Source organism: Ciconia boyciana, chromosome 16 (genome assembly GCF_034638445.1).
Source record: "Ciconia boyciana chromosome 16, ASM3463844v1, whole genome shotgun sequence".
Classification (NCBI taxonomy): domain Eukaryota; kingdom Metazoa; phylum Chordata; class Aves; order Ciconiiformes; family Ciconiidae; genus Ciconia; species Ciconia boyciana.
In genome coordinates this window covers 13,131,313-13,147,411 of record NC_132949.1, presented here as the reverse complement: position 1 = coordinate 13,147,411, position 16,099 = coordinate 13,131,313, and the positions used below count along the sequence as shown (strand labels likewise).

Here is a 16,099-nt window from a genome sequence, read left to right as displayed (position 1 = left end):
TTGCCCTCATTAACTTCCACTTCTTAGCAAAAAGGTTTTTTTGGGGGAGAAAAGAGCAATTTTTTTTTTTTTTTTTATGCTGCAAATATCAGTTCAGAGTGTTTGACTATTCCAGAATTCTTAAAGAAAAGAAAATGGAAATGGAAAAAAACGAAGTTACAGAGGCCAACCCTTGGCATGTAGGTTTCAGCTTTGACAAATTGACGTCTTCTGCCTAAGAAAAGATGTGCCAGAAACCTCTTGGCCAGCTTTATTGTGTTCTCCACAGGCCATAGCTCTCTGCTGGTCCCCAGAAGGCAGTAGCCTGCAAAGGTTTGGTCTCTGGTTAGGTCACACTCAAAGGGCTGTTAACAACAGTTCAAATGGTCTTCCTTTCCATGAGAAAGAAATTGAGACAAAGAGAAGAACCAGAAATTTCTTTTATAGCAGGTTTTGTCAAATATGCAATCCCACTGCTTCAGCACACTGAAAGTCCACAAAAAACATCAGAAAAACTGCAAATGGAAACAAAATGCACATATTAGTAGCTCATCGTCCCCACCTTAATGTTTCACTCAGATTAGAAGAAAATTTTTAATAGTTTTTGTATTCTCATTGATAAAGTTGGGAGAAATGCAGGTTCTGTCAAATCACAAGCTGTGGGATACTCTGTGGGTCACTAAATCAGAAATTTCCTTTTCAAGAGTTTTCAAATACTATATATTCCTTTTGCCCCGAGCAAACAAAGTTTCTTCTTTTTTTTCAAGATGTGAGATGAAGTTACATTTGAGTACTTGGCTGATGGAAAGTAACTCATTTCACAAAGGCTTGTGGTATCTCATTTGGAAGGGAATAACCAGCTCTGGCAGGGAATGAAAAGCACTTCCCATCCTGTAGGTTCACACAGGCACTTTTCTGAGAGGCAGATGGGCAGAGCACAACATTGACGTTCTTACAAGGAGCATCTCTAGCAGTTTAAGTGCAGAAACCTGGAGGTCCTGGGCATTGCACAAAAGACACATTCAAGCAGGAGGAGATTTGGCAGTTGGACTGAACATTTATTTAAAGCCTGTTCTCTCTCTTGGGTTTCTCAGAAATATGTGAGGGGTGCCCAGCAGCTGCAGCAGTGTGACCGTCTGATAGAAGCATGACCTATGCAGATCCCAACTAAATCATAACTGTTGTGTGATGCCAGCATCTCAGCGCTGGAGCAGCGCCTCTTAGAGCTCCCCAGGGTGGACGGCCATCATGTCTTGTGCCTTCTGTTGGTTCCTCTGTGTTGCCCACCTCCCCATCTGTCTCTTTGGGGCTGGACTGATGGATAAGTTGTCCAAACTAGGATGTTAACCTAGGACAGGATGGTGGGGGAACAGAGGGCTGTAGGAGCTTGGTGTTGCACACACACAAAGTTTCATGCAGACACCAGGCACTAGCTTCCTCTCCATAGCCTTCCATTCATTTGAAGGGGTAGCATTCAGTTTTAAAGTGGAGAGAGAGCTAATTGCCAGTTTGTTACTCATGGCAAGTTCTGTAGCCTTGGAGGTAGGAAGCAGCTAGGTACCACAGCTAGGAGAAGTTTCTGAGGGTGCAGCAGGGCTCTTCCCTCTGCAGCTGACATTGGATGGAAGCTTCCTATGATGAAGATCTTTCCACCTTGTGTAAAAAACCCCCCACATACTTGAATAATCTCTCACCTCCTATTGTGCAGCTGTGTTGGAAAATGAATCCTGCTGCCAGCAGGCCCAGCAGGCCCAGCAGACAGGGCTGTGCCATTCCAGTGACAACGTCTTCCCAAGATGCTCATTGTGATTCCCTGGTCCCTTCTGGAATATTTTGGCTGTGAGAGTCTCGGTGCCGGCTCTCTTCCAAGGTTGAAAGATGTGCTGTCCTTGAGGGCTGGCTGTTTGAAACACCCACACAAATGAACTTTTATTGAAAACAAGATTTATTAAAAATAAGGAGGAAAATCAGATCAAAGAGCATGAGGTGCTCAACTCAGAGGGCCAGATAACCTGTATCGCAGAATATGAAAACCCTGGTAGAAGAAACTGCAAGTCCATAGCAAATCTTTGTAATGAATCTGTCAAATCAGAGGGTGCCATCTGACTAGCAATTAACAGATTCTTTAGCATCCTTATTTAAAACAGTGGGAAATTACCAGAGCAAACGAATTAGTCTAAACTCAACAGTATGCAAAGTTTCAGAACAAACTTTCAAGGACAAAATAAGTAAAGAATTGTAGGTAAACGTATAAAATGTAATAAGAATTTGCGAAAGATGGATCAGGTCTATTTGATACTTTGCACTATGAAGGTAACTGAAGTTTTAGAGGAAATACAGCAGCTCTAATTGACGTGGACTGGAGTAGAGCTGCAGAGATGGTGCCACACAGGAATGTGTTAGGGAAGCTGCAGAAGTTGAATGTTGCTAGCAGAACTCCTGAGGAACGGTCATGGGGTCAGTCTTACTTTAGACATGACCTTGGCTTAAAAAAATGAGTATGTGTTAATGGCTTTGCACTGACACATTATTAAGAAAGGTGTCATCGATAGAGAAGAAGATCTAAATGTGATACAGGAAGACTGGAGCAGCCTGTAGGTCTGGAGTTGTTGAAATGGGATGAAATTGAATAGAACAGTGCAAGGATGTGTGCTCAGGACTAATAGCAAAGAGAAAAAGAGCTGCTTCAGGTCGGAGATGTTCCTGCAATGAAAACAGCAGGTATGAACTGGAAGTGGAAAGTTCTTTGGCTGTCTGAGCAGTGAAGGTCCAGCACAGCCACCCCAGAGGTGTGGTGGCAAAGCCCTAAATGTTCTTAAGAGTGTGTTTAATAAATTTATGGGTGGGGTCTTGGCATGGATGTTATATCTTATTTTCTGTCTTTCCTGCTGTCCTGATTTTGTAGGCACTTCACATCATAGTGTCTGCTGCTTTAACTGAATGAAAATAGGTAATACCAGTGTGTGAATACATGGGAGATCAGGCAAACATTAGGCAAGGTGAGAACAGAATAAACCCAATTTATATGATGTGCCTGTTGTAAACTGGGTTCCTGTGAATAGTTGTGGGCACTGAAAGAATGATTAATCTCACCTCCAGTCCTAGGTAGGAAGGGTCTCTGCTGAAGGATCTTCTGTTCTTCTCTCTGGGTACACTATAGGAAGCAGAGATAACCAACTGAGTCTATAAACATTTTGACAGATGAAGCCTGGGGGAAAAATATCTCCTGCCTAGGGTATCCATGTGGAAAGCCTGTCTTCTCACACATTCCTGTTTGCCTTGGTAGGGGTGACATCCAACTGCACTGAGGGCAGCTTCAGCATCTCACAAGCAGCATGGGGAACAAACAGGAGGAATTACAGATCCATGCGCAGTTGTAGGACTACAGTCTCATATCCCAGATACGTGCTGGGATAGCTCATGTGACTGAGTGTTGCCATGCACGTAGAGCAGCAGGAATGCCTGGGCCTCTGCCTGGGGACAGGTGAGGAGCCAGCTGAGAGCTTATGGGTCAGGATTAGTTGGCAGATCAATATGGCTGAGGTTGTGGTGGGTTTCTGCTACAGACCACCTGATCAGGAAGAGGAAGCAGATGAGACTGCGTTCAGACAGCTGAAGGAAACCTCACTTTCACAGGCCATGCCCCTCATGGTGGGGCTTCAACCACCCTAATATCTGCTGGTGGGATAACACAGCAGGGCACAGGCAATCCAGAAGGTTTCTGGAGTGCATTGATGACAAAGTCCTGGCACAGGTGATTGAGGAGCTGATGAGGGGAGGTTCTCTGCTGGACCTGATGCGCACAAACAAGCAAAACTGGTCAACGATGTTTAGGTCAGGAGCAGCCTTGGCTGCAGTGACCATGAGATGATGGAGTTTAGGATCCTGAGAGGAGGGAACAAAGCAAAAAGGAAGATCACAAGCCTGGATTTCAGGAGAGCAGACTTTGGCTGTTTCAGGGATCTGCTTGGAAGAATCCTGTGGGATACGGTCCTGGAAATAAGAGGGGTCCAGGAGAGCTTATTGATATTCAGGAATCACCTCCTCTAAGCTCAAGAACGGTTCATCATCAGCATGAAGTCCAGCTGGAGGCCATTCACTAGTCGTTTGGCTCTGTTTAACTGACAAGTGCAGACATTGCCTCAGGATGATGGCAGAGAGGAAGAAAAAATTCAGGTACAAAGACAAATACAGGAAGAGAGTAAATGGGGACAGAATGAGTGAATAGAGCATGATGAGGGTCTAATGAGAGGCTGGTAGGACCCAGGAGAAACAGAAGGTCAGCTGGACTCAGCAGTCTACAGTCAGACAGAATAGGGCATTCAGGGGAGAGATGATGGCAGGATATTGCCTCTTTGGAAGAGGTGCATTGAAACAATTTCTGCAATGGCAAATACTAGCTTGGGTCTCTCTCTGGCCTCTCCTTTCTTTTGCTCAAATACGACAACAGAAAAACAGGCATCACGTGGATCCACTTGTATTTATACAGAATCTGACACAATTTAAGGCTTAGGAAGGCATTTGAGTTTGTCCTCATTTCTTCTCCAACCAATCCAGTGCTTCATCTTTTGCTTGAACCCCACAGTCCAGAGTTCAGATCTGGACCTCAGCCCAAATGCAGCCATTAGTGGTATGGGAAACTGCTGGGCTTTGCCAGGCCAGAGAGCAAACGAGCATGCGCTACAGAAAATCTGGACTGACCTGAACTCCCCAAAGTTTTAAAGACAATGTTGAAGCTTATCAAATTTCACTTCATAAGATATAAAGATGTAAAGGTAGGTAGTGATGAGCAGGAGAAATGCACAGCAAAGGAAAATTGCTTGATTAATCTCAAGAAATGGAGGAAAAATAAACTTTATTTTCAGAAGGGCTCCATCACATTTGTGTTTTAACCCAAAATATGTCCTGAGACAGAGGTTTCCAGAGCAGTTGTACAACAAAACTGCAACTGCAGTAATTACAAAGGTATTGAAACCCCAACAGAAACTTAATTCCATCCCAGATCAATATTTGGATTACTTGCTGGTCTGTAAGTGGATTTGCAATTGGAAAAACTTGGGAATGGCTGTTGTGACATGAGGCAGGAAGGAAAACAGGTGTCTGAAATCCAATACCTTTCTCCATCAGGGTATTTGTCCAAAAATCATGAAGCAGAACTGGAGGTAACGTGGGTATTTATCCTTTTATATAAATCTAGGAATCAAAAGATACTGTGGCTGGAAGGAAAATTAGTCTCTTCTTTACTGAAGCAGAGGCTTAGTGCCAAATGTTTATGTGTGCCTTGAATGGACAATATATCTCATACAGGACAATATATCTCTTTTGCTTATAACTAGAACTAGTTGTGAAGTGCACAGAAAAAGGCTCCATTGTATTTACGATTCAATAAGAAGGGCTCTGCCAATGTCTGAATCTCATACAGTTCCGCTCTAGGAGCTCACTGTTATTCAATTTAGTACATGAACCTGACTCAGTGAAGCAACAACCTATGAAAATGGAAAGATGCTCAAGAATTAAATTAACTTGGTTGCAAAGAGAAGGAAGTGACATTTTGGCTAATGGATGAAGACTACAATTGGGAATATCTAATGTCTGAACTTTTCTCTGCATCAGTTCATTCAGACGTGCATCTGTAAACATGTAAACAAATTTCACTGTTTCTTTGCTATTACGCTGATAAACACTATTTGGTGATTGTGATGGTCACTGTCTTAGCAAAAAGCTTTCAAGTAGGCCCAGAGGAGGAAACCGAGCAGACGCAGTTCATGCTAGCTCATAGATTAGTGCTCCATGATGTGCAAAGCTCTTTCCTCCCTACACAAGGGAGACTACACACATCCGAGAAACCATATTCATGGCTAACTTGGCAGTGGGAAAGCAGAGATCACAGAATCATTGAGGTTGGAGACACGTCTGGGGATCATCTAGTCCTAACCCTCTGCTCAAAGCAGGGTAAGTAGAGCAGGTTGCCCAGTACTGTGCTCAGCTGGCTTTTGGATATCTCCAAGGACAGAGACTCCACAAACTCTCTGGGCAAATTCCTCCAGTGTTTGACCACCTGCACAGTAAAAAAGATTGTACTTACGTTAAAATGGAATTTCCTGTACTTCAAGTTGTCTCCATCTCCCCTTGTCCTGTCACTAGACACCACTGAGAAGAGTCTAGTCCTTACTCCCTACTATTAATTATGTGTTGATGATTGATAAAATCCCCAAGTCATCTCTTCCTGAGGCTGAACAATCCCCAGCACTGGACCCAGCATGCCAGATCTGTCTCACCAGCACTGAGCAGAGTGAAAGACCACCTCCCTGACCTGGCAGCAATGTTGTTCTTAATGCAGCCCAGGACACTGGTGACCTCCTTTGCTGCAAGGGCATACTGCTGGCTCATATTCAGCTTGTTGTGCACTGGGGCTCCCAAGTCCTTTTCCTGCAAAGCTGCTTTCCAGGCAGTTGGTCCCCAGAGTAGGCTGGTGCGTGGGGTTATTCCTCCTCAGGTGCAGGACTTGACTTTTCTTTTTATTGGATATCATGACGTTCCTGCCAGACCAATTCTCCAGCCTGTCCATGTCCTTCTGAATGGCAGGACACCCATCTAGTCTATCAATCACTTCTCAACACTTTTACATTATCTGCAAACTTGCTGAGGGTGCACTCTGTCCCATCATCCAGGTCATTAATGAAGGTGTCTAACAGTATAGGACCCAGTACCAAACCCTGGGGTATTGAAGATTTCAGACCATACCTCTTTGGGTTTTGTCTTCTGTTCTGTTTCTCCACTTTCATCTGCCTTCTGTCTACCTTGACCAGTGAAAGGGTCATAGAACAGCCTATTTTTGCTCAACTTCTAGCAGAAGAAGGCTAGGTTCTCATTTGGAGGCGGGACTGCAAGAGGTGTAGGTATATACAAATCCTGAGAGCAGTGAAGTTGCTACAGCACAGCAACTTTTTAGCAGCTTTATGGGGCCAGTGGTGGCCCAGACAAGATCCTGAGTGCTAATAGAGGTGTAAAGCCCCCTCTAATGCTTATACTGACTTGACTCACCATTGCCAGTACTTATATAGCTAGACCAGTGTTGCTTCTGTGTCTGTATTGGTGAAATCACATTGCAAGTTGTGGAGGAGACACATCCACAAACAGCGGATAAGAAGAGATGCATAATTTTTAGTGCAGCAAAAGACAGAGTGGTGCCATCGTGTTCTTAATTGCTTAGTGGCTAAGGTGGTGAGCAGCGAAGTGACACTGTTTGTAGGTGACAGAGCTACTTCGTTTGGCCCAGCCCAAGTAAGATGATGGGGAACTTCATAGGGCCCAGCAACACAAGAGGAACAGACCGCGTGTTCAGAGGTGAGACTGAAGGACAACAAATTAATTGCACTTGCTCTTACGTGCTGTAATCCTCCCCCCGATTATGTGTGGAGAGGCTCGGTGGGGGTTAAGGGCTTCAGGAAGGGATCAGATAGTGCTGACTCTGCAAGGATCAAACGAGTTCTTTCTTGTCAAATGTGACGATGGAGTGAAGTCTGAAAAAGCCTCAGGGTTTTTGCTGAAATCCAAGCTGAAATCCAAGCACTTCACATAGGTGAGAATGTGATGCAGCCCTCACTGCCTGCCAAGTGGGGCACCTTTGGTAAGTTGACTGCTGTAATTTCTCAGCTAGGGGAAAGCATATGCCGGAGACAAGGTAAAACTTCTCTGGTGCTTCCAGAGCTCCGAAATTGCCTCTCTCCTCATCGAGCAACAGCAAGCTTGTTGCTCAGAAATAGCTTGGTCTCGTAGACATACGAGCAGGTGTTAGTGGTAGGGTCTGTGCTTATCCATTTTGGTCTCTGAGTCCTGTAGTAATATTCACAAGATCATAGGGCTGGCTGTGGAAGGATGGAGCCATTCCTGGGTGTGTGTGGTATCTTCTCATGTGATGAAACCTCACACTACCATTGACAGTAAGCATGGCCAAGGGAAGAGACTCTCTGCAGTGTCCCCTCCCTGCCCTTTTTTATGTCCCAACACGATGCAGTGAGTATTAAAGTGTTGGGCTGTCTCTGGACTGTTAAGCCTAGCTTTCAGATTTACTGTAAAAGCAGTGAGTATTTTCTGAGAGCATCTCACAAGAGAATGAGACTTTGTAAAAACAACTAATTCTCATTGCTCCGGGAGGTGATTTGTGATAAGGCGTGAAGGAGAGAACTACTTTCAGAAATGTGAAGGGTCTCCAGTCTCTATCAGCAAAAGGAGTGCATTGTGGAGTGTGTGCTGGTTTATATATATGTGCTGCTATTTCTGATGGTTACCATAGCAACACTTGCATCCTGTGATATATGATCTACTTTGTGAAGTACAAACACACAGAGGTGCTTGGAAGTGAATTCCCAATGAAAAGCCTCTGGTGCTCCCACATTCCTGCATGTGCACCCTAGCCCAGCTTTGCTGCAGACCCTCATCCTCTGGTACCTGCTCTCAGTCACTCGTACTCCATAACACAAAGTGGGGAAATAACACAGGGCAAGGTACTGTGGTAATGGTCAGTGTGCATGTGAAGATGTTTCAGATTTCCTTTTTGCCTGCTCTTCAGCAGTTTGCTTTTTAGCAGGATTTGGCCCCCACCCTCCATTCATAAAGCAAGTGTGCTGGTTTTGGCTGGGATAGAGTTAATTTTCTTCATAGTAGCTGGTATGGGGCTATGTTTTGGATTTGTGCTGAAAACAGCATTGATAACACACTGATGTTTGAGTTGTTGCTGCACTAGTCGAGGACTTTTCAGCTTCCCATGCTCTGCCAGGTGCACAAGAAGTTGGGAGGGGGCACAGCCAGGATAGTTGATCCAAACTGACCAAGGGGCTATTCCATACCACATGACATCATGCTCAGTATATAAAGCTGGGGAAGAGGAAGGAAGGGGGTGCCGTTCGGAGTGATGGCGTTTGTCTTCCCAAGTAACCCTTACGCGTGGTGGAGCCCTGCTTTCCTGGAGATGGGTGAACACCCGCCTGCCCATGGGAAGTAGTGACTGAATTCCTTACTTTGCTTTGCTTGTGTGTGCGGCTTTTGCTTTCCCTATTAAACTGTCTTTATCTCAACCCACGAGTTTTCTCACTTTTACTCTTCTGATTCTCTTCCCCATCCCACCGTGGGGGGAGTGAGAGAGCGGCTGCGTGGTGCTCAGTTGCTGGCTGGGGTTAAACCACCACAGCAAGGTAATGAATTTGAGACCATTGCCTATTTCTGCCCACAGCATGGACCTAGACATGAGCTGTGAAAAAACAGAGATGCTAGGGAGTTGTCTTTTACCTTTGCACAACAGCTTTTTCACAGACTTCAAAATCTGGCTAAGAAACAATGTAATAAAGCAAGGAATTACCTTGCTGTGTCCTGGGTAAATGTGTCTTCAGGGGGTCTTATGGAATGAGGAGGACATAAAACTGGTGCAGTGTAAACTGTACAGTGTGGTTTAGGGAGATAGTATTGGGAGTGCATGAAGCCCTGAGCCAAAGGAAGGTGGCCAGGCTGGATTATCCTCTCTTTCTCCTGAATAAGATCTAGAGGTAGCCCATGAAATTGGTGGGAGGCAGGTTTCAAAAGAAGCAAGAGGAGGTGGTTCTTTGATGAACATGTAGCTCAGCTGTGATTGGTGTTAATGCAGCATTGTCTGCGTTATGTCGTTATTGATAATTGACATAACATTCAATTATTGTGACCACATATGTTGTCATTAGTCATGCTCTGTCAAGTTGTGCTATCTGACTGCTGAGAATTAATTTGCAGAGTTTCCTTCAAACCTGTGAATCCCCTCCACAGCACTCCATCTGTTTTTTGCAGACATATTCATTTGATCAAGTCATAAATTCTTAGTATCAACCCATGTTTTGCTGCATATATTCCTCTTTTCCATCCCTTCTATCACAAAAGGATAGGATATAAATGCACTCAATTATAATTACATTAGAAATATTCCCTAAGTCAGCTGTTAGAAGGTAGTGATACTGACAAATAATGATCATTGGTGTCATGTCAACACAAGTGAAAGCAATTATTTTTCAACCATCTAACACCACAAACGCAGATGTAGGAAGAAACTACCAATTAAAGATGAAAATACTTAAGGTCAGGTATGTAGTCTATTATTAAACTGATACTTAATGCACAATTTTTCTTTTGCTATTCTGTTGAGCTCTTTCCCTGTATTACTAAATCTCTGTGGCTATTTGAAACACTTTGGTTATAGGTTTCAGTCTACTCCTACTTTACTGTTGGACTTGTGTTTTTAGAGTGAGTTGGTTGCCTGGACCCTGGGGATTACCTCATTTCTTGAAATCCTAAATGCATCAGGCAAGCACTGGTGCATTAGCAGTCAGATATAATTGCATTTTTTCTCTTGCTCTTCACACAGTCATTGTTTACGACAGAGCAACTCGTCCCCAGAACATGATTCCTTTGCTTAGGCATCTCCTCCTTGTCTCTCCCCACACCCCAAATTCCATTTCATCTGGGTAATGTGAGCAGGACCCGAAATCCTTTCAGGGAAGGAGACTGAATTTATGCAGTTCTAAATAAGAAATGTTCCCAGCCATGTGAATCAGATTTGGGGCAACAGGACTGGAGGGTGCAAGGCTTCCCCTAACAATAATTCTCGACTCATGTTTCTGAAGCAGCTGCCATCTCAGAGATGGAGGCTTGACCTCTGGTAGGAGTCATCTAGCAATTTATTTGACTTAAGGCATGAAGACAGCCCCATAAAATCTTGTGCAGAAGAGGGCAATATTGAAATTACCAAGTGGCAGAGAAGGTGGTATTTACATCTAAAACACAGAGGTCTTGGGCAAGGAGACAGAAGCTCAGGAGCTTTTCCTGAGTTCTTGGTACACTTTGTACCCAGCCCCATAGAGGGTAAGAAAATGGAAATAGTTAAGTGCACCCTTTTAAAAAACATTACGGTCTTGAAAATGCAGTTGCACACTTGCTGTGTCATTTTCTGATACCCCTGAAACCAGTGAGAGTAATGTATCTCCCGTATTATTAGGAGGCTTCTGAAGGCACCACTCATCCCCTTTAACTTCAGGTGCCTGCAATAGAAACAACTCTATCTGACCCAGTCACCACAGCTCCCTTTTTCAGACCAGGGGGGAGAGCTGGGCACTTTCACCAGTGATCGATCAGATGTACTGCACACGTCTATTTTAGGATAAGGTGACCTACCTTCTCCATAACTCTCCAGTGGGATGACTAGTTCAGCCGCAGACATCTGTGTTCAGACATACCCATATCCAGTACCCTTGAAAACTGGTACAGATCCAGAGGCATAAAGCCATTGTGAAGGCAACTTGTACTGAAGTTGTGCTTGTGTAACCAAGAACAGACTAGAGCTCTTGCTTTGTGACACTTGAGAAGGAAATTACTCTCTGAAGGAGGTAAGCGTGCTTGCTAGTCCAGCTGCTTGTAGAGGCTGGGTGGCATTGCTTGCAGAGCCAAGACTCAGATCTACATACATTGCTGTCACTATTAGAAATATAGAAGTCAGCCTTCACCATGATAACTACATATATAAATAGGGGGGAAAAAAAAAAAAATTATAGTTGAGATATCGAATGTAAACATACCGATCCTTAGCAGGATCCCTTTACAAAAATGAGATGTGACAAGTCCTTTTGCATCCAGGACTTGTCAAGGACGTGGCAGTGTGCAAGGACAGTCACTGATGTGCAAAGGGGGCTGTTTCTGGATGTGACTGAGTTTTCAGTCTCTTCTCTCCTGAAGCACCCCAGCTCCTCTGGAGAGATGTACCACCATCTGGTCCTTCCTGCCTCTTGGTCCGCCTCTGAGTGCTGACCCATCCCTCTAGCATTTGCAAGTACTGCTAATAGTCTGTGACAGCAGCCACCACTTTGTCTCAACCCATACCTAAAGGACCTCAGCTTTTCCTTTTCTACAACTGTTCATCTTCTCCAGTCCTCGCTGGAATCTCTCCATAAGTAGCTCACGAGAGGCACTTGAAACCTCCAACAGAAAAGCCAGAAGAGAGTTTCTGTGTTCTCATGAGGGAGCTCCCTTGATGTTCCTATGTGGCATCAGTCTATAAAAGCACTGTACCGGGGCAGACCAACGCACTGCCAGCCCAGTTCCCTGCCTATGAGAAGGCACATCCCGAATCTGAGGGAAAGGCTGTATAAACAGTGCAAGCGTGAAGGGATGTTTCTCTCCGTGGATCTAAGCTCAGTTTCATTCTGTGATTCTCTCAACTTCCACAAAACTCTGAGACAATGAATTCACAGTTTAGTTATGTGTCGTATGAAAATGTACTTCCACTTATTCTTTTTAAACTCGCAGCCTGCTCTATTCATCCCTCCATTCTTGTTCTCCACTCACCCCCTCTGCCCCAATCTCCTCTCTCTCCAAACGGGGAAGTTCATATCAATTTAGTGTCTCCTTGTGTGGAAACTGTATCCTTTTGGGGACAGAGAAGTGAGAACTGGGTATTGTTTTCAAGATGAAGGCCCACCATGGATTTATGGAGTGGCATAATAATGTTTGCAGTTTTATTCTCTGTTCCTTTGCTGACATTTGATTGCTTTCACATTGTTAAGCATTGAACTGTTATTGGCAGGAAAAAAACATAAGGACTGCAAGATCTCTTCCCTGAGTGGCAATAGGTAATTCTGAACCCATCATTGTTTATATCTATAGCTAGGGTTGTTTTTCTGTATGCATTACTTTGCATTTATCAACACTGAATTTCCTCTGCCATATCATTGCCAGTCACTTAGAATGATAGCATACTTTTGCAGTTCTTTACCACCAGGTTTTGTTTTCAGTACTTGAAATTACTCTGTCTTATGAGTAATTTTGTCAGCTCACTAATCATTTGCTCTTTCAGGTGGTTTTTGCATATGGTGAGCAGCTCAAACTCCATCAGTAGCTTCCCACCCCGTTTCCTGTCTTATCCAGTTGGTAGCCTATGTGACCTTCCCTCTTACCTGCAATAATACTGGGAACTGAAAGATAAATAGCTGATACTGATGAAAATACAAGCATGAAGATACACCAGGCCCGTGAAGGCAACTCCTCCACCGTCCAGGGCCATACCTGAAGCCAGTGTGCTGAACTGCCTGCTGGAGCTCACCTTTCTAGCAACTGCAAAAGGAGTTTATGGTGACAAGCTCAGATTTGGATATCCCCCTGTTAGCTATTTAAAATGAGTTGAAAATTTTAGATTCCTGTTTTTCTCTAACTCATACTGTTTGTGTGTTAATTTGTGGTTTATCAGAGCCCCTGCCAGTTTGCCTAGTGCATACCAAGGAGTAATACAGCGCTTCCATATCCGAGTTTCTTTAGGGTGGATACCATCTGGTCCTAGTAAATTGTTATTATTAGTTTATCAATTTTTCAGAAAAACTCTTCATCTGCTGCTTCAGTTTAAGAGTCTTTCCAATGATTAAAGGATTGGAGTATTCGTCATATGAGGAGAGGCTGAGAGAGTTGGGATTATTTAACCTCAAAAAGCAGTGGCTCAGAGGGGTTTATCAGTGTGTTTAAATACCTCATGGCAGAGGGAGTACAGAAGATGGAGCCAGGCTCTTCATAGTGGTACCCAGTGAAATAACAAGAGGCATTTGGCACAAATTGAAATACAGGTTTCCCTTAAACATAATTATTCTATTCTATTCTGTTCTATTCTATTCTATTCTATTCTATTTTTTACTATGAGAGTGGTTGAACCCTGGCACAGGTTTCCCAGACAGGTTGTGAAGGCTTCAGCCTTGGAGATATCAGAAAACCCAACTGGATACAGTTAGCAACCTGCTCTAGCTGACCCTGTTTTGGGCAGGAGGATTGGATGGATGATCTCCAGAGGTGTCTCCAGCCTCAGGATTTGAGTGATACCACCATGTAACACAGGCTGTAACAGCGAGACCCTCCCCAAGCTCTGCAGTGAATACCCCTACAAGTATGAGCTGTTTTGTGGTGGCCTTGCCTTTCTTGAGCACTCTCTGTACACCTTGATCATCTTGTGGTTTTATAGGCTCCCTGGTAGTTTTCTGGCTTCTGGAAAAGACTATATTATTAGTTTTTATGGTTTTCAGAATATTGCTTCTTAAAACCTTTTTCAGCCTTACCATGACTGGTTTTTGTGCTGTTTTCTGTTTTTCTCATTTGGACACAATTTCCACTTTCTGAAGAATGTCATTTTACTCCAAATAGTCTCCATTAGTCTGCTATTTAACCATGAGAGCTCCTTTCTGGTCCTTTTTATAGGTGATATATATTTATTCTAAGCCTCTAATGTGGTTCCTTTATATAATTTCCTTGCCACCTCCAAGCAGTTTATCTTTTTGGTGGGTGCTTTTAATTTAAGTTTAGCAAGTTCCTTATCCTGTCTTTGGATGGGATAAATCACCCTCCAGAGTGCCTGTTAACACAGTCAGCTTGGATTACATTCCTAACTTTAAAATGAGGGTAGTTTTAGCCCACGTAGGTAGTTTTAGCCCACAATCCCTGCTGTGTGTGACCTGTCCCGTTCCTAATATAAAAAAAGCTGTTTTCTTGCCTGGAAACTACAACACCGTATAGGACTCCAGCTGAAAAACGAAGGCATGTCTTCATCCATTTCACCATATCTGCATAATACTGCTTAATTTTCTGACAGATATTTTGAATTAGTTGCATGAATAAATGAATATATTATGTTAAAGGTCTTTGTAAAACCACCTGCTTCATTTTTTTCCCAGGAACTGATATTGAGGGTCCTCACTGTTATTCTGTTAAAAATGGACAAACATTTTCATTTGAGCTTGGTAGATCTGGGGAAATAACTCTACTTCATCAGCTGTACATTACTGTAACAAGAAGGAGAGTATCATCACCGAGAACTCAAACAACCCAATAGTGGCTTGCTTCATTGCTGGTGATTTATATTGATTATCTTGAGTTTAAAAGTGTACTTGACATGACAGAATATTTGGGGCTGTGAATTACACACAGGGACGACTCGGGCAAATACCAACTTCTGGAGCATAGCCTGGGTGGGGGCCATTCATTGGTGTGATGGATTCGGTGCCTGCTCAGCACAGGTGTAAATGGGAGCATGACTGATAAAGCCTTGTCCCCTTTGTTCCCGCCAGAACATCCACCTGGTGGCCAAGTGGCTGAGTTCTCTGGAGAAGAAGCTGGAGCAGCACAGTGAGGGCAGCCACCGGAATTTTCGTGTCTTCATTAGCGCGGAGCCAGCACCCTCCCCTGACAGCCACATCATTCCCCAGGGCATCCTGGAGAACTCCATCAAAATCACCAATGAGGCCCCGACTGGGATGCATGCAAACCTGCACAAAGCCCTCGACAATTTCAACCAGGTAGGATTGCAGTGGTGCTCGTGCCAGCAACTGGCCAACAGGTCAGCTTGGAGCTGCTAGAACCCCACGTAGAGTAAGATGTGTGTGGGCATTGCCTCTCCCAGACAGCAGATGTGCGAGTCCCTTTGCATCATGTAGTCTCTGGATCCAAAAACCCCCTCCTCTCTTCTCCAGGATCTGGACGCTGATCTCTTTCCAAGCACTGATTTTCCCAAGAGAGGACTCAGGTAATCCTGAACAGCCACTTTCTTGCAGAAGGTCACAGGTTACCAGACTTCTGCCCAGTTTAATCATTTTCTCACCAATCTATGAACCTTAGAAAGGCTATTTTGTTACAGAATCAAACTTCTGAATGCAGCATTTGGGAGACTTTTGTCATGTTTCAACTTGATTTCTGTGTCTGTGTCACTCCTTTTTGGGCTGGCGAGTCTCATATTACATCTAACACCCAAAGACATGGAGAGGCGAGCAGGTTAAACCTTACTTTTTTGCTGTTCTGTTTAACCAGGGTTAGAGGTTCAGAACTACTGATATGGTCACATCCCACATCACTCTTCAGAGCAGTGTAGTGGGACTTGGTGTTGCGTGCCCAAAGGCCATTCAGCTCAAAACCTTGCTGACTTCAGAAGTGTTGCAAATTAGAGCTGAAATCTCCCTGCAGGGAGGACTTGCTTTGCCAGATGGGGGTAAAGTAGGCCATCTTGAGAATTGCTGGCCCACAAGAAGAATAGCCGATGGCAGGTTGCTCGTTGCTTTTATTGCATGGTGACCACATACAC

General features: G+C 44.1%; 1 protein-coding gene across 1 annotated transcript in view; it reads left to right on the top strand.

The window, feature by feature from the left end:
- The window catches only part of LOC140660476 (dynein axonemal heavy chain 9-like), a 122,822-nt gene that overhangs the window by 83,164 nt on the left and 23,559 nt on the right, over positions 1–16,099 (top strand). Inside the window, exon 19 of the mRNA XM_072881382.1 lies at positions 15,093–15,320. Coding sequence (XP_072737483.1) covers positions 15,093–15,320 — 228 coding nt within the window. The remainder of the gene's footprint in view (positions 1–15,092; positions 15,321–16,099) is intronic.